Below are 23,862 nucleotides of genomic sequence, written 5' to 3' on the forward strand. Positions count from 1 at the left end.
CAAGTTGATGTAAAACGCTTGCACTTAAATAATACACTAAAGCAATATAGTTCAATATTATAAATAAATCCCTTGAAGGCATCTCTGTTCGTGAGCAGACACCAATCAGTAGGTCCTTATCCCCTATTGATTAACATTGGGCCTCAGCACTTTGCACCCGGCCGCCCTAGTACCGCTGAGGGGTCCTTAAAGAGTGCATCCTTGACCCTGGGGGAACCCTGGTTCTAACCCCAGAATACCAACTCCCACAAATAACTACTTACCTGTAAACCGATAACTCAATTTCCTTCCATAGGATTGCATTGACTCTTTTCTCGAAAATTGTTTTTAAGTGTGGAGTTGGTATTGCATGAGAACTTGAAAAACTGCAAATATCTACAAACTGATTTACTTACCTTTTCTCTTGGAAATGTCCCAGTGTGATATTGTATTGTATTGTAATTGCATTTACATAGCGCTTACTACCCCTGATGAGGCGTTGAAGTGCTATTTCGGCGAGTAGCACGCTACTCCGGAACCCATAAAGGATTAGTGTTGAATTAGTATAGTGAAATATGAAAGTGATTTAAGTGGTGGACAGGTAAGTCAAATATTTGAATGCAGAAGGATAGAAGAGGGAAACATTTTTGTATGTATATAGCGCTTGTTAACCCTGATGGGGTGTTTGAAGGGCTTTATTTTTTGGGCGAGTAGCACGCTACTCCGGAAACCCATAAAGGATTAGTGGTGAAATAGTATAGTGAAACATGAAACTAATTTGAGTAGTGGGTATTAGTCAGTTATTTGGCGTGAGAAGGATAGAGGAGGGATAGAGGAAAAACAGGTTTGCATTTATATAGCGCTTGATGGGGTGTTGAAGTGCTTTTTTGTCGAGTAGCACGCTACTCCGGAACCCCAAAAAGATTAGTGTTGAAAATTAGTATAGTGAAATATGAAATTAATTTGAGTGGTGGATATGTTATTCAGTTATTTGGATAGAGAAGGGTAACAGCGGGATAGAAGAGGGAATAGAGGTGTGCATTTATATAGTGCTTGCTACCCCTGATGGGGTTTTGAATCCCTTTTTTGGCGAGTAGCATGCTACTCTGGAACCCATAAGAATTAGTGTTGAATTAGTATAGTGAAATATGAAAGTAATTTGAGTGGTGGATATGTTAGTCAGTTATTTGGATTAAGCAGGGATGGAGAGAGATAGAAAAGGGAAAAAGGTTTGCATTTATATAGCGCTTGTTACCCCTGTTGGGGTGTTGAAGCGCTTTATTGGCGAGTAGCACGCTACTCCGGCACCCATAAAAGATTAGTGTTAACAATTAGTATAGTGAAATATGAAAGTAATTTGAGTGGTGGATATGTCTTTCAGTTATTTGGATAGAGAAGGGTAGCGGAGCGATAGAAGAGGGAGAAAGGTTTGCATTTATATAGTGCTTGCTACCTCAGATAAGACGTTGAAGCGCTTTTTTGGCAAGTAGCACGCTACTCTGGAACCCATTAAGGATTAGTAGTGAATTAGTATAGTGAAATATGAAATTTGAGAAGTGAACATGTTAGTCTGTTATTTTGATTGAAAAGGATAGTGGAGGGATAGAAGAGTGAAGAATTTAGAATTATTTTTTTGGGAGGTCATAGCAGTAGGAAGAGGCTTTGGGAAGAGTAAAAAGGGATGTGGAGGGGAAGAGTCAGAGGGAAGAGTTTAGAAAGGCTTGTTTTGGAGGATCAGTATAGTAAAAGGTGTCAGATGATGCAAGGAGGGGTGCAGTATTGGAGAGTCTAGGAAGGGTGGATATAGAGGATATATTGATAGAGGTATAGGGTAGTGCATTGGACAGAGTAGTAGAAAGAAGTTTGAGAGGAGTCAGAAAGTTGGGGTAGAAGATTTATTGAGAGAAGTATAGGGTGAGAAATAAGATAGTGCATTGGATATGCTGAATTGGAAGAAAGTGATAAATATATAGATCCACAAGTACATGGAAAGTATATAGATACATAAAGAAGGTAGGTATATGTAGATTAAAGATATTGATAGAGGTATATGATGAGAAATAGGGGAGTGCATTGGATATGCTTTTTTAGGAGAAAAGTCATAAATATAAATTTTACCTGAACTGAGCAGATATGGATCATCCAAAAGGTCTTTAATGACCGTGGTTAATGACCAAATGGAAGCAGATACTGCACTCCTCTTGGGATAATCAGACATGGTCTTCAGGCAAAACAGAAGCCAACTGCTATTCACTTCATTCTGGGGAAAATGAAAATAGATGCATCAATCCATTATACCTCATAGTTCTGCAAATAAGAAGCTAAGCAACTTCAGAATCTGTAGATTTACCACAGTCTTTAAGATCCTCCAAATGTATGTTTTTCAGTAATCCTTCTTGCTATAATATCAGGTTTCCCTTTTCAACATGAAATGGAAAATAAGAAACCACATTTCCATGCTTCTTTGCTTTTGTATTATTCCCAAATTCTCGACAAATATCCACGAGAAAGAACAACAAGCATTGAAAATGCAATAGGCCTCGGCTTTTATTAAGTTAAAACCATTTGCTTTGCTAATGGCATTATATAGCAAAGCAAGTGGCTTTAACTTAATAAAAGGCGAGGCCTATTGCATTTTCAATGCTTGTTTTCAATGAGCCACGTGTTCAAACTACAAATCAACTTCTCACGTGAGGAATCGTGGCTCTTCAACTAGATAGTAGATTTCGGGGAGAGAGGAGGGGGTGGATCGCTGGCGTGGGATTGGACAGCAGAGAGGCAGAGGGCGAGAAAGCGAGGACAGGGCGGAGCTTGAGGGGGCGGGGAAAGCCAGCGCTGGAGTAACCCTTTAGTGAGATGAGCAGCCGGTTAGTCACAGGCTGCGGTTAATGCCGTGTAGGTCATCCAATCCTTAATGAACTACACGTATTTAAACAATTTATGAGGCGGATGGTAGGATAACTCGCACTTGGCAGATGCTTAGGAGTTACTTTTGTTTTATTAAGCTGCCGCGTGGCAATATGTGCGAATTTCATGCGTGCAAATAAATGAAATACAAATTGAAGAACAAGTTACTTACCTTCGGTAACGATGTATCTGTAAGAAACATTAGTTAGTTAGATTCCTCACCTTAGAATATCCCCAGGCGTCAGGCTGGATCCGGAAAGATTTTTGTAGCAATACCCCTTGCGCGTCGCTAGGTGTCGTCTGCGGCTCCGCGTCCGTCGTCGGCGTCGTGCGCCGGAATGACGTCGGAGTACTTAGACGCCACCCTCGCGCGCTTACGTCAGTTCTTATACATACCTTTCCGCGCCAGGGACGCTGAGCCATGCAAGAGACCGACACTGGTGCCAAAAAATCTAGGGCCCTGAAAGGGAGAACCTTAACCCTAGATGTCGGTTCGCATAACGGGGAGGCTGGGTGGGTCGGTGAGGAATCTAACTAATGTTTCTTACAAATACATCGTTACCGAAGGTAAGTAACTTGTTCATCTGAAAGAAACACGTTAGTTAGATTTCTCACCTTAGAAAAGATACCCCAGCAATACCAACCCCGGAGGTGGGCCTGCGAACCAAGATCACACCAGAAAGTCCTGGAGAACAGAACGGCCAAAGTGGCCATCTCTCCGGACTTGGCTGTCCAGGCAATAGTGCTTGGCGAACGTGTGCAGTGAAGCCCACGTCGCCGCCTGACAGATGTCCTGCAAGGGGACTCCCCGTCCCAGGGCAGTTGTCGCCGCTGTGGCCCGGGTGGAATGGGCTCGCAGCCCAACAGGAGGGACCTTTTTCGCCAAGGAATAGCAGAGTTTAATACACAACACGACACATCGCGAGATGGTGCGCTTGTGCACAGCTTTACCCTTCTTCACACCTACATATCCAACAAAAAGTTGGTCGTCCACCCGGAACTGTTTTGTGCGGTCCAAATAAAATGACAGCGCACGTTTTGGGTCCAGACGGTGGAGACTCTCTTCATCTTTTGAAGGATGCGGAGGCGGAAAGAGGGTGGGCAGCGTGACAGATTGCCCGATGTGAAAGGGAGTCACGACTTTAGGAAGAAAAGAAGGACGTGTCCGGAGGACAACCTTATCCGGATGAACCGAAAGGAAGGGAGGCTTAGCTGACAGAGCCTGGAGCTCACTCACCCGCCTAGCGGAGGTGATAGCCACCAGGAAGGCAGTTTTCAGAGTCAGTAGACGAATGGGACAGTTGTGAAGGGGCTCAAAGGGGGCGCGCATCAGAAAAGTGAGAACAAGGTTCAAGTCCCACTGAGGCATTACGAATGGAACAGGAGGGCACATATGAGTAATGCCCTTGAGAAAACGTGAGACAACAGGGGACTTGAAAAGAGAAGGCTGATCAGGAAGCCTTAAGAAAGCAGAGATTGCAGCAAGATAACCCTTCAAGGTGCCCAGAGCAGAGCCCTGCTGGGCCAAAGAAAGAAGAAAGAGAAGGACCTCAGAAAGAGGGGCTGAAAGGGGATCCACAGCCTTTGCTGTGCACCATGCCATAAATTTGTTCCACCGGCAGGCATATACCGTCTTTGTGGAGGGACGCCTGGCTGCCAGAATGACATCACAGACTTCAGGAGGCAAGTCAAATGGCATCAAATGTCGCCGCTCAATCTCCACGCATGGAGGTGGAGGCTGGACAGGTTCGGGTGGAGGACCGTCCCCTGCTGCTGCGACAGAAGGTCCTCCTGAAGAGGCAGTCGTATCGGGGGATCGATGGACATACTGAGTAGCTCGGGATACCAGTACCTTCGTGCCCAATCCGGAGCCACCAAGATGACTTGGGCCCGGTCACGCCTGATCTTCTTCAGCACTCTGGGCAGAAGTGGTATAGGCGGAAAGGCGTACAACAGACCGCAACTCCACTCGCGACGAAAAGCGTCTCCGAGCGAGTGCCGCCTTGGAAATTCCAACGCGCAGAACTGCTGACATTGCACGTTCTCTTCGGTGGCGAATAGATCTAACCAAGGTTCTCCCCACTGCAGAAAGAGACCTTGCGCCACGTCCGAGTTCAGACGCCATTCGTGATCCATCATGCACTGGCGGCTGAGTTAGTCTGCTCTGGCGTTCAGAGAGCCTGCCAGATGTTGAACCACCAGGGTGATGCCCTGATGTTCCAGCCATGTCCAGAGGCGCAGAGCCTCCTGACAAAGGGTCCACGACCCCACCCCGCCCTGTTTGTTGCAATACCACATGGCGGTGGTGTTGTCCGTGAACACCTGCACGACACTTCCCCGGACAGAGGGAAGGAAGGCTTTTAGTGCAAGTCGGATCGCCCTCAGCTCCAATAGGTTGATATGGAGCCGAGTCTCCACCGGAGACCAGAGTCCTCTGATCTCCGCCTCTCCCATATGGCCCCCCCATCCCAGGAGGGACGCATCCGTCACTACGACATGCTCCGGTTGGGGTAGGGAGAGGGATCTGCCGCTGACCCAATCGCGATTCGTGAGCCACCACTGCAGCTGGTTCGCAGTGCCCTCCGAGATCAAGACATGGTCGGACAGGTTGCCTCAATGCTGGGCCCACTGAAACTTCAGGTCCCACTGCAGAGCCCGCATCCGCCACCTGGCGTGAGGTACCAACAGGATGCAGGAGGCCATCAGCCCCAGAAGCCGCAGCACCAACCTGACAGAAACCCAGGACAGAGGCCGGAAGATGGAAATCAGGGTCTGAATGTCCCGGACCCGCTGTTCCGGCGGATAGACCCGGAACTGCGCCGAATCGAGAACCGCTCCAATGAAAAGGAGCTTCTGGGAGGGACTCAGGTGCGACTTCGGCACATTGATGGAGAACCCCAGCGAGTGCAGGAGGTCGGCCGTAGTCTGGAGGTGGGAGACAACTTGCTGGGGCGAGCCCGCCTTCAACAGCCAGTCGTCGAGATAGGGGAAGACTGGAACCCCTGATCGGCGCAGATGAGCTGCGACCACCGCCATCACTTTCGTGAACACCCGAGGGGCACTGGTGAGGCCGAAGGGGAGCACGGTGAACTGAAAGTGCTCCTGACCCACCGTGAACCGCAGGTAACGCCGGTGGGCCGGCAGGACGGGATGTGGAAATAAGCGTCCTGCAAGTCCAACGCTACCATCCAGTCTCCAGGGTCTAGGGCAGCCAGAACCTGAGCTAAAGTGAGCATCTTGAACCGGTCCTTCCGGAGGAAGGCGTTGACGCTCCTGAGGTCCAAGATCGGGCGTAGGCCCCCTTTGCCCTTCTTGGGAACCAGAAAGTAGTGGGAATAACAACCACGACCTACTTCTGGACCAGGAACGCGCTCGACGGCCTCTTTGGCCAAGAGGGCTGAAACTTCCTCTCGTAGAAGATGCAAATGATCCGACATACGGTGGTGCAGCGGTGGCATGGCTGGAGGGGTCGTCTCGAAGGGGAGGGAGTAGCCCCTTCGGACGATTTGCAGCACCCACCTGTCCGACGTGATGGAGCGCCAGTGGAGCAGGTGATGGCGAACCCTGCCGCCCACTGGCGTTGAATGGGCCTGAAAGCTCGGACTAGGAAGGCTTTGAGGCGGATGCTGCCGGGGTGGATGTGGACTGACCGGCACGTTGACCTCCAGTACCTCCTCGGCGGAATCCACGTCCGCGACCGCGTGCAGGTTGGTTCTGCGGCCGGTGGCTGGGCGGACGTGAGGAGGCGCCCCTTCCTTGGCCACGAAAGGGATGAAAGGCGGAAGTTTACGGCCGCGGGGCCGAAAGACCCAAGGACTTGGCCGTGGCCCGGGAGTCCTTGAATCGAGCCAGCGCACTGTCCGCCTTCTCACCAAAAAGGCGAGTGCCATCAAAGGGCATGTCCATGAGGGAACTCTGGACATCCCCCGAAAATGACGTGGACCTCAGCCAGGCGGGACGCCGAAGCACCACCGTGGTGGAAATCGCCCGACCCAGCGAGTCCGTGGTGTCAAGTCCACACCGTATGGCGTGCCGTGCTGCATCTCGACCGTCAGCAAGTGCTTAAGCGAGTCGTGTCCGGGCCTCCACCGGACACAAGGGCAGCACGTCCTCCACCGTATCCCACAGAGAGTGGGAATAACGGTCCAAAAGGCAAGCGGTATTTAAAGACCGCAGCCCCAAACTCAGGGACGAGAACAGTTTCTTGCCAAACTGTTCCAACCTCTTGGATTTCCGATCCGGAGGAGCGGACGGGAAGGAGGATTGGGAGGTTGAGGCCTGGATAACCAGACTCTCGGGGTGGGGTGTTGGGAGAGGAAACTGGGGTCGCCCGGAGCAGGGCGGTGGCACCGGGCAATGTTCCGGTCCACAGGAGGGACTGTGGAGGGCTTGGACCAAGTGCCCTGCAGAACGTCAATGAGGGCCTCATTAAATTGCAGCAGAGGCTCAGTGGAGCTTGCGGTCAGTTGAAGGACCTCTGTGAGGACGTTAGTCCTCATGGCCACAGCAGGCAACTCCAGCCCTAGGGCTTCGGCCGCCTTGCGCAGCACCACTGAAAAGGCTGCACCCTCCTCCGAGGCCACAGTCGGAGGAGAGATGAAACCAGCGTCCGAGGAGGTATCCAGACCGCTGGCATCCCCAATTCCTCTGCCCAGTCCTGAGAAAGTTGGGCCTGAGCGGCCATAGGGTCTTCAGACCCCTCCCAGTCGCCCTCGTCATCCGATTCCCGATAAACAGGAGGAATGATCGGAGCCGGGCAGTAGATGAAGCGTTCACCAATCGGCGCCGCACCGGCGTCGGGCCCGGACCGGGGAACGACGTCGTCTGGGGATGGCGCCGGGGGTGGAACCGGTGTCGGCAGAGGAGGTGTCGACGGCGCCGGAGCCGCCGGCACGCAAGGTCGCCCAGTCGAACCTGCGGGGCCCGACGGCACGCCTACAGGCATCGACGGCGGAGCCAGGCCCCTCATGGCCGAGAGGAAGGCACTGACCTCTGCCGGAGTCGCGTCAGTCCCAGGGACCGGCGGGTATGGGGACGGACGCGGCTCCAGCGGCTCCGACGGAGCCGCGGGGGTGGAACCACCCTGACCCTCAGCCGAGTCGCGCGAGGGGAGTCCGCAGAGCGATGTCGTCTCTTGGACTTCTTGGAGTGCTTCGACTTACCCGAAGACCCCGACGAGCGATGACGATGGCTTCGGCTCCGCGATCGGTCCTTGGACCTCCTCCTGGACCGGGACCGAGAGCGGCGCGGAGCAGAGTGCCGAAGCTCGAGAAGCTTACGGGACCGCTCCCGCCTAGCTTTCGACGTCAGGGCCTGGCAATCGAGGCACGACTCCGCGTCATGGTCGGCCCCAGGCAATAAAGGCACCGGCGATGGTGATCCGTCACTGACATCAGGCGTCACAGGCTTTGAAACCAGGCATCCTACCGGCATCAGAGTCGAGTCGATAGACCAAAAAAGTAAAAAAAGTTAGTCAAAAAATGACTAGGGGTAAGCTCTTCCCGGATCGGCGCTTACTGGCGCGGAAAAAAGAAGAACTGGCGTCAGCGCGCGAGGGCGGCGTCTAAGTACTCCGACAACGTCATTCCGGCGTACGACACCGACGACAGACGCAGACGACGCCTAGCGACGCGCAAGGGGTATTGCTAAAAAAAATCTTTCCGGATCCAGCCTGACGCCTGGGGATATTCTAAGGTGAGGAATCTAACTAACGTGTTTCTTTCAGATACATTATTATTCTATATGGCTACATTCCACAATATTGCCGTTTCCAAGCACTGTGAGAGATGTGTTACTATTCCTAATTACAACTCGGACCCGTCTTGCCGGCATTTCTTTAAGCCAAAATTCACCGCCATCGCTGGCCCAGGCCCCGAGATCGCCGCTCCTAAGCTCCCCGCCGCAGGCCGAGTCCCCGTGACATCATCTCTCTGCCACACTGGGATTGGCCCAGCGGGAGAGAGTGTTTCCCTGAGCTTGGACACTCCACGCGAGAGCCACGCTGGGATTGGTCCCAGCCCTCCAGGATTCCGGCCGCGTCATCCCAGTGCCGCGCTGGGATTGGTACCTGGCCCAGAGGGCTCTCCCACGCTCTTAGAGAGAAGTGAGGCTCGGCCTGGAATCGGGGAGCGTCTCGGAGAGGAGAATTGCCCGGCTTCCTGGATTCACCCCGCAAGGCAAGGTAAGGCTTGCATCCGCGCTTGTGAGCCCGCGAGCTGAAGGAAATCTTCACTCCATTCAGCAACAAACAGAGGAGCAAACACTGCTTCACTCTTTTAGAGCCGTCCCAGTTGGACTGGCTCGCGAGCCGTCCCAGTTGGACTTACTCGCATGACTGGCTTCTTATCTTTATGGGGCCATGTGTTTGGCCCCAAAAGATAAGAAAACCTTTTACGCCAGCAGTAAGTCGGGGCAGCCAGTCCAACTGGGACGGCTCTAAAAGAGAAAAGTGTACGTCACTAGACGCTCTTTTCCAATGTCTGGCCACCGTTTACCATAAACGGTGACGCCAGCCAATGGAAACTAGGGGCGGGGCTTAAATCCCACTAGAGAAATCTACACTAAAACATTAAATCTCGCCAGCGAGACTGCGCATGTCTGCGCAGTCTAACGCCAGGCGAGACCTAAAAATGCATTACACTTACTGACCTCTCAGGACCTGCTTGATTATTGTAATACAGTGTCTTTATGTTAGAATTTGTTTTAGAGTAAACACTACACTACTGAAGACAAATACTAAATTACCACATTGCAAAATCAAATAAACATCTCCTACCTGTTCTCTCAAACTCCTTCACTGCTGTACCCTCTCACTTCCAATGTCCCCCACATCCCAAACTGTCCCAATGCTCCTTTTCATTGCAAGTTCACCTCTCCACCTGAGGCCCCATGATCATAAATGTTAAGAAGTTAACATTTTATGCTAACTTACCTATAAGAAGATGGCATATAGCGCAACTCCATCTTCCTCCCTGTAATTTAGGCTCATTCTTGACTCAATGTTAAGACAACTCAGCCTTTTCGGGCATACAAATTCTTTGCAATCTCGTGACAAAGGCCACGAGAGAAAACAAATTCAAGTAGGAACAAGCATTTGCAATGCAATAGGTCTCGCGTTTGCGAGAGTTTAAACTATTGGCTTTGTAAATGACAATGCCTTTTATTTATTTTTTAAAATCCAACACATAAATAAAAGGCATTGTCATTTACGATGGCAATTGCAGAAACTTTCGCAAATACAAGACTATTGCATTGCAAATGTCACACACAGAAGCAGACAGAGGAACACACGCAAGTATACACACACACACACACACACACACACACACACACACACACAGGCAGACACGCACACAAACTCATTAAAGAGTTAATTTACAAGCCCACGTTAAATGGAAAGGCAAGAAAGTAGTCGCACGCAGGGAAATGAGTTTGTAATTAGCGCGGGGTGGGGTGCCAACACGGACAACGGAGGGAGGGTGAGTGGGGGCGACACAGACCATAGAGGGAAGGCAGGTGGAGGGCAACATTGACAATGGAGGCTTCAAATGGGACTATGGAGGAGAGTCTGGAAGGGCAGGGGCAAGCAGACAGACAACCAAGGGTTGGAGGGAGGGGGTATGGACCACACACAGAACGGAGGGTGGGCGAATGGAGCACCCTGTCAACAGAGGGTGGGAGGGAGGTGCTGGGGGGGGGTCCATTTCTCAAACTATCATCTCAGTCTTGGTTCTGTTTATGCAGAGGAATCTTTCCTTTATTCAGTAGAAAGAGTATTCCAAGCACAAGGTGATATAGGTAGTGTGGTTTTGATTGCTATGGAGCCAGAACTGAATTTGTCGGTTGCCTACATACATTTCTATACTTCTATCATACTGATTGCAACTACTAAATGTAGTTTCTAGATAAGCTATCTGGAACTGAATCAGATTATATTAACTTTGTACCAGGGCAGTGCACTTTTGTACTATTTGCAGTACCCGACTTGCGCAAAAACAACATTTCCAATGATTCACTGGTGTGAAAATGAGTTTTTTTGCAACAGTCTTCATATTGAATATTTGTTTATTAGTAATTGGTTAGGGCAAATATTATTTTTGCACCGGTCAGTGGGCAAGTGCAAACATTTTTATACTGGCCTGTTGATGTGGCGTGTGTTGGAGCAAAACTTCACTGTACTTGTGCCGTGTAAAGGTAGTGCAGAGGGCACAGCACACAGGTATGGTAGCAGCGGGAATTGCAGTGCCAACGGATGGGAGGCGGGGGGTTTGTTGCCTCACACAGGCATAGGATGTGAGGGGGGGGTAATGAGGGGGAGGGTTTTCGATCCCCTGCCCAAGAAATGACTGCTGTTCTGGCTCCATGCTGCATGGGGAGAGGTTTCGGGGAGCCACGTGTGTCCGTGGATGGTGGTTCGAGGCCCGGTCTTCATGCCTCAGCCTTCATCTTTCTAAGGCCGGTTGGAAGGGTTGCAGTTCCCGTCAGCTGCGATTCCTGCGGGCGCTCCGGAGGCATGGGCGGGGGGTCGGGCGATGTCTGGGGAGGGGGGAAGGGGTGTTATTGCGGTGAGAGGTGTAAGGAAGCAGGGAGGGCCGAGGTTTCTTTGCGCAGATGGTGCAGAGCAGAGGGTCGCCTTGCACAGTGGGAGGGCAGGGGACGAGGCGGTTACACACAAACAAGACAAGCCCGCCGCTGAAAAAAAACGAAGCTGACGAGGAGGGAGTGGGAGGGGCTTTCACTGAAAGTGACACGGCAGTGAAAGGAAAACAAACAAGCCCGGCGGAGCGTGGCGCGCGCGCTTGACGGGTCGGGGGAGCGCATTCCAGGCGGGGGAGCGGACCCTTTGAAGTGCTCCCAAAAAGCGGAGTGCATGGCGGCACCAAGCGCGTGATTGTGCGCGTGCTAGCAATGCAATCCGCTTTTTGGGAGCACTTTGAAATGCCCTTTTACAATAGTCTCACTGTGCGATCGATTACGCGATAGCAAGGCGAGACCTAAAAAGGTCCTATCTCATAAATTGGGGCGCAATTTGGTGATCTAATTTCCCAGTGATGCATTATACTCTGTATTGACTTTGTTATTTTGAATCAACATTGTATGTAGCTCTATTGTTATGTTTTTATATTCTCTGTAAAGTTCACTTTATCTTTCATCTTATGAGCACTTTTTGAGCACCGAAAACTTTCTGCAGTAAATTAAATTCCATAACTGCAAAAAGTGTGTTCTCTTCCTCTGCAATTTATCTTTGTTCTTGACATGGAACAATGCAAGAAGTACGTATTTGTTGCCATTTTTGAGGTTTTGACCACTGTTCCTTATGTGTTTTATGTAAAAAAACAAATACACTCCAGAACTCAACTACCAACAGAGAAGCCCAGAGAATATCATTATTTTTGCTCTCTACCCGAATCCTCTCTAGCAAGAGTCTTAACGGGCCTAGTCAAATGCATGAACATATGTCAGTGTATATTGTCATTTGTACAGGATTTAAAAAAAAAAAATCCTCTACCGTAAAGGTTTGAAAACATTATTTTATCTGGACCGTACATCCTTCCACAGTGTCTCCTCTAACTGAATGCTGATTTTTTTCTCCAACTGAATCTAAAAAGAAAGACTATTGCTTGCCTTGATAGGATTAAGGATTTTACAGATCTGTGAAACTGCATATGTGAATGACATGTGGGCCTTAATCAATTACTGGGAAGCCATTTGCCCCCAACCCAAACATTTTCACCCAATGTCAGATCTGATGATTACTGAATCTTTTTTTCAGGTAGCTGAAATTCCTCCCAAAGTTGTGTGATCAACGTTAAGGAGCCTTAATGAGATCAGTCCCATAACCTTCTGTATTGCAGCGACTTCCAAGCCACAGTCTGCTCATACCCGGACCAAAGTCTCTATTGCCAAACAATAAATTAAATGGCGATAGGTAACTAGTAAATTTTCTCTTTATTCTCCATTCATCCCAAACTTGAAAGGTTGCCTACGTGACTAGTGATAGAGTTTTCCAAAAGAGGGTAACCAAAGAGAGTGGTGTCAATAAAGCACCACTTCTTGTCAGTCTGTAACCACTTTAAAAAAGGTACGAGGCCTGGTAGTACAAGTTTGGCACCCAAAAGCCGCCTGTAGCAGTCTTTCTCCCACATTTGTATACTATAAAGAGACCCTGTAAGTTGCCAATATTTTCCCTGGAAAAGCAATCATTTTTATGGCCACAATTCTACCAATACACAAGATCATGTGGTTTTGCCAGCTCAGCAAGTCTCTCTTTACTGCACGCAAAAGTGCATTCACGTTCCTAGTGAGAGCATTTGGAGATTCGGAGGTATATGAATGACCAAATTCTTAATGGAATTAATAACCCACCTGAAAGAAGTTGCCTTTTCGACCTCCAAAACTCCCTGCCTAATGTTAATATTGAGTCCCTCTGATTTTGCTATATTGACACTGAACCCGGAGACAAACTGAAATACACTGTTTGCGTCTATCAGTGATAGCAGATTTGTCAGTCACCAGGATGTCGTAAGCAAAAGTTGTTAGTTAAAAATACATCCCTCCCCAATTTAATTCCCTAGGTATGAGGGTTCTCCTTAATTCTCCGAGTGAAGATTTCCTGCTAAAGTGTAAATAGCAAGGGGGAGAGTGGAGTAGTATTCCTCATCTAATTTCCAACTTGTCAAACTACTGACCTTCACTGCCACTGGTCAAAAGTTGGCAATAACTAACTACATAAAGCAGTATCCTTGTTTCGCAACATGGTGCCAATAAATGACCAGCCCATCTAGTCAAGCACATTTTCAGTGTATAATGAAAGGGTGACCGTCATTTCCTCTGCTTTTTTACAATGTCTATGAGATGCAGGATCTTCTTAGTGTTTTCCCGGCCGTCTGTCCCTTACAAGTCCAGCCTGACCTGTGTGTATCAGCTTCGGTACTGGCCTAAGCAGAGGACTGGCCTGTAAAATGTGTACGTAGAGTAATTAGGCTTAAGAATTAAGGCCACTGTTGCTTCTTTCATGGAGGGCGAAATCACCAGTGTGTGGGTTACAACATTCATTAGATCCAATTAGGATTTTCATCAAGAGTGGGCTGAAGATTTTGTAACATCCAGGTGGGTACCTATCAGATCTTAGGCCCTTCGTTAACTCTGCATGCCTGAAAATACCTCCTCCTTCCCAATCGGATATTCAAGTGCTTTTGCCTCTTCGATGAACAGTGTTAGAAACTGACCAGCAATAGTTAGTAAAGTCATTCTTTTTCTCGCCTGGGGACAGCAGTACAGAGTGCCTATAAAACTGCCTGAAGCAACGCAGCTTTCATCTTACTCACTCTCACAACTGTCACAGGTGTTTTCAACTTTAGCCACAATCCCAGTCATCTGTGAGCTCATTCTGTTCTCTAGGATTGCTCCAGCCTTATTTCCTACTTTGTAGTAGTTCAAATGTAATGTTTATCAAATGTAATGTTTCAAGAAGAAGAAAATAGGCTCAGACTCAAAATGTATTTATTTTGCCTCAAAATACAATTACTTAACAACATAAGGACTGGGGGATCTGTGGCATTATGCTTAGTTTCATTCTAAAGTACATCCCTTCTCAAGAACTCTGTAAGTGCCTTCCTTGCTTATATTATTTTTTTTGCTACCTCCACTAGAAAATGTCCATTCACTACTGCCTTCAATGCGATACACACCTTGGCCTTACTTGCTTCCCATCATCATTACTGACTAGTTACGTCTTGAATGGTATCCTTAAATTATTCTAGATAATGGGGTCCCGTTAATGGAGACACGTTCAATCTCTAGGCGACCAGTCCATCAATGGGTTGAACACTATGGATAGTTTTTTTGGAATCAAAGTACATAAGAACTCTGCTTGCTCATGATGAATATTTTTTCCACACCGAATGCATTAACCGCAAGAAGAGCTTATGATTTTTGGAGATATCCTGACTGCATTATTGAAGTTTTGATGGACAACTTCCTATTAAAGTTATCAAAAACATACCTGCTTTCTTGAATCAGTATGTCATCCCTCATGTCTTATTAGCGCTGGGAATCCCATGGTTGGGTAGCCATGGGCTCTACAAGATCTCATAAATAAAATAAATATTAGGAAATAAATCACTAATTTTTACACTAGGCCAGGCCTGTTCTAAAATAGGTTGCCAATCCCTGAGAGAATATTTTTAATTCAACAAAGAAGAGAACTATCAGCTATCACAAAGCACGTCAGGCAGCTCTATTTTCCCCCCAAAGTAACCACAAACAATCTAACTTGCTAGGAGAAAAGAAGTTGTTGGTTCTCCAGGACTCATTTAAAGATTTGGTTTGAGTGATGGAAAAAGTGAGTGGAAAAAAGGGCTAACTCTCTACGGCCAGGCAATCTAGGTGACTGTTCTTTCAGTGGCCAAAGTCAGAAACCTTGGCATCCCTCTAGACACTAAACTCAATCTAAATACTGAGATCTCCCGTATCACCAAAACCAGCTCCTACCAAATAAGGCTTCTAAGGAGAAACATGGCATTTTTGCCCTTTCCCACACAAAGACATGGCAGATAATGCTTTTTCCATACCAGATTAGGCTACGCCAATGCCACAATCTTGGGAACTCCCAAAGCCTCCATTGCCCGACTCCAAAAGATTCAGTGCCCAGGTCAGAACCACCACGCAGTTAAAGGAATTCCACTTGTTATCTGCAGCTACTCCACTGGCTCCTGGTGGACAAAGGAATGTTTTTAAGATATGCCTGAATTATGTTCAAAATCTTTGCAGATTTACCTTTGTCAGAAATTAAAAAAATATCAATCCAGCTGCTACTCAACTCCTGTTAGTAACTCAATGCAAGTTATACCACTGTTTAACCCCTTCGCTGCGGCGGAAATTCCGCCGCAGCGCTGGAGGTTGCGGGGGGGGCAGCGCGGTGGTGCGGTGCTCATGACGGAGCCACTCCGTCATGAGCCACGGTTGGGCTGTGCTCATGACGGAGTGGTTCCGTCATGACTCCGCCCACGGCGCTAATCGCCCGCACAGGCGGGGAATTAGCGCCGCGTGGGCGGCGCGGCCGCCAACGGCCGCAGCATGACGGAACCACTCCGTCATGTGCACACGGCAACCGTGGCTCATGACGGCGTGGTTCCGTCATGAGCACGGAACGAGTTAAACTAACACGCTGGGGTGGCCAAGCTGTCAGTGTGCAGGGAGCCAAACTGCGAAACTATATTCAACATGGAATTCGTGCCATTCCCAAACATCTGCAATTCAGTAAAACTCTTAAAACCAGGCTATTCAACCACTAAAAACACTCCTCACAAGGTTCAATGGGACAAGAACGCAAAGATTTAATTGCGTGATATAAAATAAACATAAAATGTTAAGGAACCAAAGATAAGATTTGTTACACAAACTATTGAGGACAACCCACATGGGAGAGTGATTGCCAGTCCAGGATTTTAAAATAATCAAAAACTTAATACATTTTCTGATGCAACTTCTGGAAATAATCTTAACATACAATATTTTCAGATAAAAAGAAAAATATTTTTCAGGTTACAAGGGCTTCTAGGGGATTTAACATAGCTTCATTTGTGCAAATGTATATATAAATGCAGTGCTATGAAATCATCAATATTCCTTAAGATACAAATTGGAAGGAGGGAATAATCTTCTATGGAAGATGCAGGCAGTGTCTGTGATAAGGTGGCCTGATGTATGATGTCCACTAGTTCTAGTGGGCACCTTGTATCAGTCCAAACAACCCCTTATGGTGATAGGTTAAAGACAACCTTTATTGAAAGCTATCCTAATGGTAAGCTATGGAGAGCAGCCTTCAGGCTAAGTCTTGAAGAAATGTAAAGCAGCTTGTTTTACCAGTCTATAATCTCGTGAATGATCAAATGAAAAGACAACCACACCAGGTATTTATTTAAAATATATGTATTTAGTATAAAACACACCCCTCTAGTCTCTTTATGAGACTGGAGTTCGAAGTACTTAGTTTACAAGTCAGCAATTATCAGTAATAGCACAAATACACGTTTGGGCCCTAGGGGCATACCAAACCATATACCAAAAAAGTGGTATAAGAACCACGAGGGGGATAGACACTAGGCCTATAGCCTCTAGAATCGCTGGGACCTCAAGGAACCACCCAAGGTAGTGACACAGGGATGTAAGGAACCTGAAAGCAGAGGGGACAGAGTCTGGGTCACTTGCCAGTGACCGAGGGCAGGATGGACCAATGCCCACAGATGTCGGGTGCTTCAGGTGAGTTGATGGTGTCTTGACTCTTCAGCCACGAGGTCCAGGATGCGTCTACGTAGTCCACGAGCCGGATTCGAGCTGTCCCACGAAGTCTGACGAGTGCTGCGGAGTCGGCGACCAGAATGGACCCAACAAACCTTGGCAATGGCAAGTCACTGGAAATCAGAGAAAGGACTGTGGTGCAGACCAGCAAGGTCTGAGGGACTCACCCAGTGAGGGTAAGTCAGGGCACGTCTGGAGCAACCAGGAACGCCCAATCAGAAAAGGAGTTGCCTTTTTGGGAACCTGCTAGCCAACGAGCTAGTGTTCGTGAAGGAGCCTTGAGCGGTCGCACTTGAAGCTGGCCCACGGGTCACTCGTGGAGTGGAGGCCGACAAGCTTTGGTGCAGGAGGTGCTCAAGGCTGGGGCTACTCGGAGCCCAAAGCACAACTTCGAGGAGGACCAGGAAGATAGTTTTGCTGCAAAAGTTCACGGTGTCCAGGGGTCACGGTTCCATGCCACCCACGATAGCCACGGGCCTCAGCTTTGCTGTGGACTCAGAGTAGCCTCGGGGAAGTCTGGAAATCCACCTCTGGTGATGCAAAGACTTCGGCGTCCGGCGGGAGCATCAGCGATGCAGACAGGTCAGTTGCTTCTTTGGTGCCTGCCAAGCAGGGGAGTCACTCCTTGACCCCAAGGGAGATTTCTTCAGTCTTCTAGTTAAAGGAGAATGTCGAAGGTCCAGGATATATGTTGCAGAGTTTCGTCCAGGGTAATCTAAAGTCCTAGGGACTGGATTCCTATACTTATAGTAAGTTTAGGGGATGGACTAACTCTAAGGCCCCACCTATGGGTGGGCCAGGAAAGAGGGATGGTTACACCCATTTCCTTTGTCCAGTTTTGCGCCAGAGCAGGGGCAGGTAGCCCCTGCAACCGATTTGAACTGGGCTATGCACAGGGACAGCAAACGTGCCCCCAGTGCAGGACTTCAAAGCACCAGAGAGTGCTCCTGCCCAGCCCCAATACACATCAGCCTGTCTGGGGAGGTGGTGACACCTCCCTTTGACAGGAAACCGATTGTCCAGGCCTCCCCTGTCAGAGTTTCGGTCAGCAGCAGGAGGCCAGACCCGTGTCTGCGGCAGAGGCATCCATTTTGTGATGCCAGGGCTCAGGAAAGTCCTACCGGGCTTAGTCAGTGTGAACATGTCTCTCCCTCTAGAAGGGTGGAATGCTACCCCCGCTGCCAGAATTGGCGCGGGGGGTAGTATTCCAAAGCGTTTGACACCGAACACGACATGTTTTGATGCAGCCATTCCAAAGTTAGCATTTACCGCGAGGTTATAATGCACTTAAGAGTATATGGTATGGCTGTATCACAGAACAGCCATAAGGAAGTATTTCCGAAAGCTGCAGAGGGGCTCAGCTCATGCTTGGGCACCCTCTCACATAAAACCAAGCACTCTGCCTTCAGGATTGTCAAGGCCTGCCACAGGAGTGGCTTATAGGTTTATATGTGTCTGTATAGGGTAGTGATATAGGTAGCCTATACCACATTAAGGGGTGCAAGCACACCCTTACCCAGGCTGCAGTAGCAGAACTGTGGTGTCATTTTGGAGTGCTTCCCAGGGGTGGCATAATATATGCTGCAGCCCCTGGTAGGCCTCTGAGGTACCTATGCCCTAGGTACATAGTATACCATATACTAGAGGCTTATAAGGCACTCCAGAATCCAATTAGATATGTACCTAATATTCATGGAAACCATTTTAGAGAGGAAGAAGCTAGGCTGTGGTCCTGATTAGCAGGGCCACAGCCAGACTAAGGTCGAAAAACAGTGAAACACCAGCAAAAAGTGGGGGTACCCCTGTGAAGCAGATCCTACTCTCCTTCAGTGTCCTCCAGGTATTGTCTGAAACTGAGGTTTTAATAGAATAAATATACAAAAGTTGAATAAAATTCCATCTAGAATATGTTTTACCCAAAATACTTAAAAACAAACTAACGTTTTTGGATATAAATAAAGCCTAGAAAAATCAAAACTGGATGACAAGTATTTTTACTACATCAACAAGTAAAAACAATCTTTGGAACAGGAATGACCCATGCAGGGTATACAGACGCGTTATCTTGCCCAATTGTGTCTACATGTTTTTCTGTTTTTTGATTTTGCTCTTGTGCCACAGTAATCTAATGTGCACACATGGTCGTAGGTATGTCCACTGATATGACAAAGGTCTTGGACAGGTCCTGCAACGAGAGGGGTGCACCCAGAGTGCATTCCTTGAACAGAGAGTGGACTACTCTTCCTGTCATGGGGTTTAGCACAAAGCAGTGGTGGTAGCATGCCACATTTTGCAAGTTAATTACTGTGACATTTTTATCCGCATCACTGGAATGGAGGCCTACTGGCCCACTCGTGTAAAGTTCCACTTCTATGCACTTATCCAGATCGTAGTGCTAACATCCCAAGTGTTTCATGATTGTAGCTTGCCTGGTACATGCATTGTGTGTAAAAATAAATAACCCGGGCTAATGGAGGCTTTCGAGATCCATTTTGGATGGCCCACGCTCACTTGCTGAACAAGATTGAGGCGAGATGTTTCTCCCAGATAGTGGAATAGTACTGTTGACATTACTGAAGCTGGAGGGAGGAGACCAAGCACAGAAGTGAGGGAAGACAAGGCTCCACTATAAACTGAGTTAAGCCTTTTGCTGAGCAAGGAGATGCTGATTAGCCTTCCCAAAGCACTGCCATTTGCCAATTTGATAGACAGTGAGAGTAGAGGGAGGAACCGCAGACTCTTAGTGCAAACTTGATGGAACCTCGTTTGTGAGGTCCAGTCTATAGCCTTTCCCTGTTTACACTATTTATATTGGCTAAATGACACCTCTGTTTTTTTCTTTAAAGACATTTATTTGTTTTCAATAAGGCAAACAGGCATCAACAGTTACATAACCAACTGCCATCATCCGGCACCACAGGGCCTCCTCTTTGTGCTTCGGTTGTAAGTACGCAAAGCTAGAAACATTGCTGCGCAAACCATCCCTCTACACTAAAGCAGTTTCTAGAGGGCAGCGTGGAAAGGAGACTTGAATAGAGCACAACCTCAAACCAATTCTGAAAGTACAGATAGCAGAACCACATCTCCCATCTGCTTTTACTGAATAAAAGTGGGACCCACGTGTTGTTCTAATTCCAAGGTCTCTATGACCAAGGAAGGAAGTGCTCCAAAGAGTTCTCGAAAGACTGCTATGTAACCAAAATGAGTGTTTGTCTGACAGACAGTTTTTCAGTGTGTGTGTAGGGGGGGAGGGGGGGAAAGAGGGGGAGGGAGTTGGGACGACACCTATGTCTACCCTTTGTTCTCATGTCCTGAAGTGCCTAGAAGCCAGCCTGCCTCTTGAGAGATAGAAGGAGCCTCCCAGCCACGGCAGGAGCAAATATGCAGGAAGAGCGAGGTGCAGTGTGACTCCGGCAGGGTGTGGTCTACCAGAAGAGCAACACTGCTAAGAGTGATCTGCGTGGTCCAGTGTTAATAGGCAGCAGTCTCTCACCCTGCAGTTTGATAGGAACCGCAGAGTGCCACCAAGGAACTGTATCAGAGTTATTACCCAACCTGAGCCACTATGCCAGAAGAAAAGTTGCGACGTGACCGCAGTGGCACTTGCCAGGGAGTGAGGCCTGTGCTGGACCTTGTAACCTGACTTAGATCAGTCTGTGCGTAGCCACAGCATCCAGAGACCAGCATGTGCATGGCTGCATTAACCTGCACCTAAATACCCAAGTGGGGCTGCGTTAATCTGAGAACACATTCTTATCCAGCCCATGTATAATCCAGCATCTCCAGGAACTGCCCTGCCTGCAAGGAGTAGTTCAGTCATTGGAGAACACTAAGCAGCTGCCTTATCAGAGATGAGCCCACCAAGAGAGGTTCCTAAGAGGGACAGCAAGCGAGCAAAGGAGGAGTCAAGTCAGCTGGTCTAGTGTGCCAACCGTAACACACTAAGAAACCTTGCATAGTGAGATAAAGTTTACTGTGCGAGAGAGAGAGAGAACCTAATCACACTTTACATTGACCCTGGGAGGGAACAGCCTGGACTACAAGGGGCAATGCGTGGTGGGACAAAGCCACTAATGGGGAAACAGCAGAGACCTCAAGGGCCCAGGACACTAAGTTGCTTTTCGTACAAGTCTAATGTGTAGTATTTAGTTCTAGTTTGCATTAAAGTACATACCTTCTTGAAAGTAAGGCACTGATGTGGACAATCATTTATTACGGTAATGTTTTCTGAGCTCCAGCATCCACACGCTACTTCTCAGAACCTTGAGGGGGCCAGTGACCTACAGAGTTCATAGGAAGGTTTTAAATATTTGGGAGTCTATGTCATATAGGAAGTTCACTTGCCTTGGAACCATAACATCCAGCCAATACTCAACAAATTAGCTGACAACATTAAATTCTGGCTGAAACTTCCAATGTCTGTGTGAGACTGGGCCACAGTCTCTAAGATGTTAGCATTGCCATGCCTTCTTTATCAACTGAAAAATTTCCTTTTTAAGATATCTTTCCAGTCTCTTACACTAATTAATGTAATGCGGAGGAGCTTTATGTGGTTGTAGGGTCCGAATAAAATTGTTCTTTTCAAATGTTTTAAAGAACAAGTTACTAACCTTTGATAACAATAAATCTGTAAGAGACATATATTAGTTATGGATTCCTTACCTTAGAATTACCCCTAGGCGTCAGACTGGATCCTGAGAATTTTTCTTCAGCAGTACTCCTGCGCAACACTAGGTGGCGTTGGTCGACTCAGCATTCGTCGTTGGCATTGTGATTACCGGAATGACGTCGCAGTAGCTACTTAGACACCGCCCCTGCACACTGACGTCAGATCTTTACACAGCATTCCACGCCAGAAAGGCAGAGCCATGCAAGACACTGACCACTGGTGCATAAAACTAGGGCCTTGAAGGGGTGTCCCTTACTCTTGAAGTCAGTTCACAGAACGTGGAGGATGGGTGGGGCATCCATAACTAATATAGGTCTTTTACAGCTATATGGTTACTGAAGGTAAGTAACTTGTTCATCTGAAAGAGACTTAGTTATAGATTCCTTACCTTAGAATAGATACACCAGCAAGAACAACCCCGGAGGTGGGTCTGTGAACCATGTTCACACCAGGAAGTCCTGAAGAACGAAGCGGCCAAAAAAGTAGTCTCTTCGGACTTGGTTGTACAGGCAGTAAAGTTTAGTGAACGTGTGCAATGAAGCCCACGTGGCTGCCTCGCAGATGTCATGAAGGGGGACTACACGTCCCAAAGCAGTAGTGGCTGCTGTCGCCCTGGTGGAATGGGCACGTAACCCTACTGGAGGTTCCTTTTTCGCCCAGGAATACCACATTTTAATGCAAAGAACGACCCATTGAGAGATGGTTCGTTTTTGCACGGCCAGACCTTTCTTGGCACCACCCACATAGCTAACAAAGAGCTGATCATCCACCCGGAATTGGTTTGAGCGATCCAGGTAAAATGAGAGCGCACGTTTTGGATCCAGACGGTGGAGCCTCTCCTCCTCTTTAGAAGGCTGCGGGGGCGGGAAGAAGGTGGGCAAAGTAATAGTCTGTCCTATGTGGAAAGAGGGTACCACTTTGGGAAGAAACAAAGGTCGAGTTCGGAGGACAAAGTTGTCCAGATGAACAGCAAGGAACGGCGGCCTAGAAGAAAGAGCCTGAAGCTCACTCACCCTTGCGAGAAGTGGTGATGGCAACCAGAAAAGCCATCTTTTAGGTCAAGAGTCTGAGAGGACAATTATACAGTGGCTCGAAGGGAGCACACATAAGGTAAGTCAGAACAAGGTTCAAGTCCCACTCGGGCATTACGAAAGGAATAGGAGGAAACAGGAAATGATTTACAAAAAGGGACTTGAAAAGAGAAGGCTGATCAGGAAAGAGAAGAAAGGTCGAAATGGCCGAAAGATACCCCTTGAGGGTGCCCAGATCAGAGCCCTGCAGGGCAAAAGAAAGTAGGAAGAGGAGAATCTCAGAAAGGGGGAGAGAAAAGGGATCCACAGCCTTTGCTGCGCACCATGCTACAAATTTGTTCCATCTACAGGTGTATACTGTTTTAGTAGAGGGACGCCTGGCTGCCAAGATAACATTACAGACTTCAGGAGGAAGGTTGAAGGGTGTCAACTGTCACCGCTCAAGCTCCACGCAAGGAGGTGGTGGCTGAACAGGTTCGGGTGGAGGACCCCTGCTGCTGCGACAGAAGATCATCCCAAGGGGATAGTCTGATCGGAGGATCGAAGGCCATGTTCAAGAGCTCGGCATACCAGACTCTTCGTGCCCAGTACGGAGCCACAAAAATTACTTGGGCCCGGTCGTGCTTGATCTTCTTCAGCACTCTGGGCAGAAGTGGTATAGGCGGAAAGGCGTATAGAAGACCACAACTCCACTCGCGACAAAAAGTGTTGCCTAGCGAGTGCCGCCTTGGAAATTCCAACGCGCAGAACTGCTGACATTGCGCTTTCTCTTCGGTGGCGAATAGATCTAACCAAGGCTCTTCCCACTGCTGAAAGAGACCTTGCACCATCTCCGCGTGAAGACGCCATTCATGATCCATCAAGCACCGGCGGCTGAGTTTGTCAGCACCAGACGTTCAGGGAACCGGACAGGTATTGAACCACCAGGGATATGCCCTGATGTTCCAGCCATGTCAAAGGCAAAGAGCCTCCTGA

General features: G+C 48.3%; 1 protein-coding gene across 1 annotated transcript in view; it reads right to left on the reverse strand.

Annotated features, from left to right (window-relative positions):
* Positions 1-23,862, reverse strand: part of LINS1 (lines homolog 1) — a 181,893-nt gene that overhangs the window by 78,766 nt on the left and 79,265 nt on the right. Inside the window, exon 4 of the mRNA XM_085644535.1 lies at positions 2,098-2,239. Coding sequence (XP_085500661.1) covers positions 2,098-2,239 — 142 coding nt within the window. The remainder of the gene's footprint in view (positions 1-2,097; positions 2,240-23,862) is intronic.

This window comes from Triturus cristatus, chromosome 3_1 (genome assembly GCF_964204655.1).
Source record: "Triturus cristatus chromosome 3_1, aTriCri1.1, whole genome shotgun sequence".
In the NCBI taxonomy this organism is placed as follows: Eukaryota; Metazoa; Chordata; class Amphibia; order Caudata; family Salamandridae; genus Triturus; species Triturus cristatus.